General features: G+C 47.2%; 1 protein-coding gene across 1 annotated transcript; it reads right to left on the bottom strand.

Annotated features, from left to right (window-relative positions):
* Window positions 1-1230: 1230 nt before the first annotated feature.
* On the bottom strand, window positions 1231-3399 carry LOC139753213 (uncharacterized). The gene is made up of 3 exons (XM_071669434.1): window positions 3251-3399; window positions 1327-2180; window positions 1231-1289 (listed from the first exon to the last, which is right to left on the bottom strand). Exons 1-3 carry the CDS (start codon window positions 3397-3399, stop codon window positions 1231-1233), a joined length of 1062 nt encoding a protein of 353 aa, XP_071525535.1.
* Window positions 3400-3806: the final 407 nt, after the last annotated feature.

Here is a 3806-nt window from a genome sequence, read left to right as displayed (position 1 = left end):
CGCCAAAATAATTTTGATACTGTACTGCTGCCGCCAAAATAATTTTGATACTGTAATGCTGACGCCAAAATAATTTTGATACTGTACTGCTGCCGCCAAAGTAATTTTGATACTGTAATGTTGCCGCCAAAATAATCTGATGACAGTGCCGCCGTCAAAATAATCTGTCACTACACCACCACAGCCATGATAATTCGACACTGTACTGCCACCGCCAAAATAATTTGATACGGCACTGCCACCGTCATGATAACCTGATAGTGTGCTCTTTCAAGATCATCTCATACTGACAAAACCATTATGAAGTTGTACTGCCACCGCCACCGAAACATTCTGAAGTTGTACAGCCGCAGTCAAGATATTCTGAAGTTGTACAGCCGCAGTCAAGATATTCTGAAGCTGTACAGCCGCAATCAAGATATTCTGAAGCTGTACAGCCGCAGTCAAGATATTCTGAAGCTGTACAGCCGCAGTCAAGATATTCTGAAGTTGTACAGCCGCAGTCAAGATATTCTGAAGCTGTACAGCCGCAATCAAGATATTCTGAAGCTGTACAGCCGCAGTCAAGATATTCTGAAGTTGTACAGCCGCAGTCAAGATATTCTGAAGTTGTACAGCCGCAATCAAGATATTCTGAAGCTGTACAGCCGCAGTCAAGATATTCTGAAGTTGTACAGCCGCAGTCAAGATATTCTGAAGTTGTACAGCCGCAGTCAAGATATTCTGAAGCTGTACAGCCGCAGTCGGGACATTATGAAGCTGTACCTCCGTCACGAAAGCATTATGAAGCTTTACGTAAAGCTGCCGCCAAAACGTTCCCTCAAGCTCCAATGCCGCCGCCAAAATATTTTGAAGCCGTTCTACGGCCTCTAAAACTTTCTGAAGCTGTTTTACCGTCGCAAAAACTTTTTGAAGCTGTTTTACCGCCGCTAAAACTTTTTGAAGCTGTTTTACCGCCGCTAAAACTTTTTGAAGCTGATCTACCACCGCTAAAACTTTTTGAAGCAGTTTTACCGCCGCTAAAACTTTTTGAAGCTGATCTACCACCGTTAAAACTTTTTGAAGCTGTTTTACAGCTGCTAAAACTTTTTGAAGCTGATCTACCACCCCTAAAACTTTTTGAAGCTGTTCTACCGCCGCTAAAACTTTTTGAAGCTGATCTACCGCCGCTAAAACTTTTTGAAGCTGTTCTACCGCTGCTAAAACTTTTTGAAGCTGTTTTACCGCCCCTTAAACTTTCTGAAGCTGATCTACCACCGCTAAAACTTTCTGAAGCTGTTTTACAGCTGCTAAAACTTTTTGAAGCTGATCTACCACCCCTAAAACCTTTTGAAGCAGTTTTACCGCCGCTAAAACTTTTTGAAGCTGATCTACCGCCGCTAAAACTTTTTGAAGCTGTTCTACCGCTGCTAAAACTTTTTGAAGCTGTTTTACCGCCGCTTAAACTTTTTGAAGCTGTTTTACCGCCGCTAAAACTTTTTGAAGCTGTTCTACCGCCGCTTAAACTTTTTGAAGCTGTTCTACCGCCGCTAAAACTTTTTGAAGCTGTTCTACCGCCACTAAAACTTTTTGAAGCAGTTCTACCGCTGCTAAAACTTTTTGAAGCTGTTCTACCGCCACTAAAACTTTTTGAAGCTGTTCTACCGCCACTAAAACTTTTTGAAGGTGTTCTACCGCCGCTTAAACTTTTTAAAGCTGTTCTACCGCCGCTAAAACTTTTTGAAGCTGTTCTACCGCCACTAAAACTTTTTGACGCAGTTCTACCGCCACTAAAACTTTTTGAAGCTGATCTACCGCCACTAAAACTTTTTGAAGCTGTTCTACCGCCGCTAAAACTTTTTAAAGCTGTTCTACCGCCGCTAAAACTTTTTGAAGCTGTTCTACCACCACTAAAACTTTTTGAAGCAGTTCTACCGCCACTAAAACTTTTTGAAGCTGTTCTACCGCCACTAAAACTTTCTGAAGCAGTTCTACCGCCACTAAAACTTTTTGAAGCTGTTCTACCGCCACTAAAACTTTTTGAAGCTGTTCTACCGCCGCTAAAACTTTTTAAAGCTGTTCTACCGCCGCTAAAACTTTTTGAAGCTGTACTGCCACTGCCGAAACATTTTGAAGCTGTAGTTATGCCGTCGAAGCATTGTGAAGTTGTGCTGCCACTGCCAAAATTTTCTGAAGCTGTACTGCCGGCGCCAAAACATTCTGAGACTGCTACGTATACCTTCGCGAAAACATTCTTAAACTGTCCTACCTCCGCCAAAACATTCTTGAAGCAGTTCTAGTGTCGCATAAACATTGTGAAGGTACAGTGCCGTCCCTACAACATTCTGAAAGTGTGCTGCCGCTGCTACAACATTCCGCCGCTACATACTACAACGCCATACCAACCGCCGCTTAAACTCTCTAGGTCCGTCCCTACACAGCCAACTAAACCACACAACCATACACAAGCAACCCACGATGCTGCCTGACCGCTTCATGACAACCTGACGCAACACAACCGTCATTACAACAATGACGGTTATACTGCCACCACCGTTACACCGACGCCACGTAATCTCCACACAAAAGTGACGCTATGCCGCTGCCGCCACGACAGTACGTCGCTGCACCACCGCTACATCCTGACTTCACCGCCGCCGCTAATCTAATCATAGGTATAAATTACTGTCACAACACCTTCTCGGTAACCGTGGACGTCACAACACCCTGACAATACACCGTGGGCATCACGACATCCTGACAGTACACCGCCGACGCCATAACTCAACCAAGACGGTCACTTCCACAAGAATGACGCCACAACGCCTCCTCTCCACCTGGGGGATGACGCCATCTCGGCAACGTAGCATACCGACGATACGCCGCTGGTGCCATAGCACTGACGCTACACTGCTGACGCTACCACAACACTGCTGCTTCACTGCCGTCACCACCTCACCACTGCTGTTACACAACCCCCGCCACCACAACACTGAGTCTACACCGCCATCGCCAACAAAACACTAATGCTACAGCGCTGCCGTTACCGCAACGATGACTCTACACCGTCGTCGCTACAACAATGACGCTACAGCGCCGCCGCTACAACAATGACGCTACAGCACCGCTGCTACAACAATGACGCAACACACCGCTGCTACAACACTGACGCTTTACCGCCGTCATTACAATACTGACATTACACCACCACCGCCGCCGCCACAACATCACTAGAGCTACATCACCGCCGCCACAACATCACTAGAGCTACAGCACCGCCGCCACAACATCCTGACGTGGCACCGCCGCTAAAACAGAACGATGGCACTTAGCCGCCGCTGTGGACACTACACCGCAGCCGCCGCTACAGAACAGACAAGTACCGCCGCCGCTGCAACACAGACGCACCAACATGGCCATCATGACACAGAGGATGTTACATGGCTGCCCCTACAACGGTGACGCTACACCACTGCTGCTCCAACACATACTACACCGCCGTCCCTACAACACAGACGCAGTACCACTGCCGGTACGACACACGCTACACCGCCGCCCATAAAACTCTGACGCTACATCAGTGCCACTACAACAAAAGCTACATTTCTGCCACTACAATACACAATACAATCGCCGTCACCACAACACAGACGACGATACACAACCAGCACCACCACAAGGGTACTACTGAAACAGCACCGTCATCACCACAACACTGAGGCTACACCCGCCGCCACAACACCGGGGTTGCATCACGGGGAACACCACACTGGGTTTACATCATCACTACCATAACAGTGACGCTAAACTGCTGCCTCCGTGAAATG

The sequence above is a fragment of the Panulirus ornatus genome, chromosome 2 (genome assembly GCF_036320965.1).
Source record: "Panulirus ornatus isolate Po-2019 chromosome 2, ASM3632096v1, whole genome shotgun sequence".
Lineage (NCBI taxonomy): Eukaryota > Metazoa > Arthropoda > Malacostraca > Decapoda > Palinuridae > Panulirus > Panulirus ornatus.
This window is presented reverse-complemented; position numbering and strand designations above follow the sequence as displayed.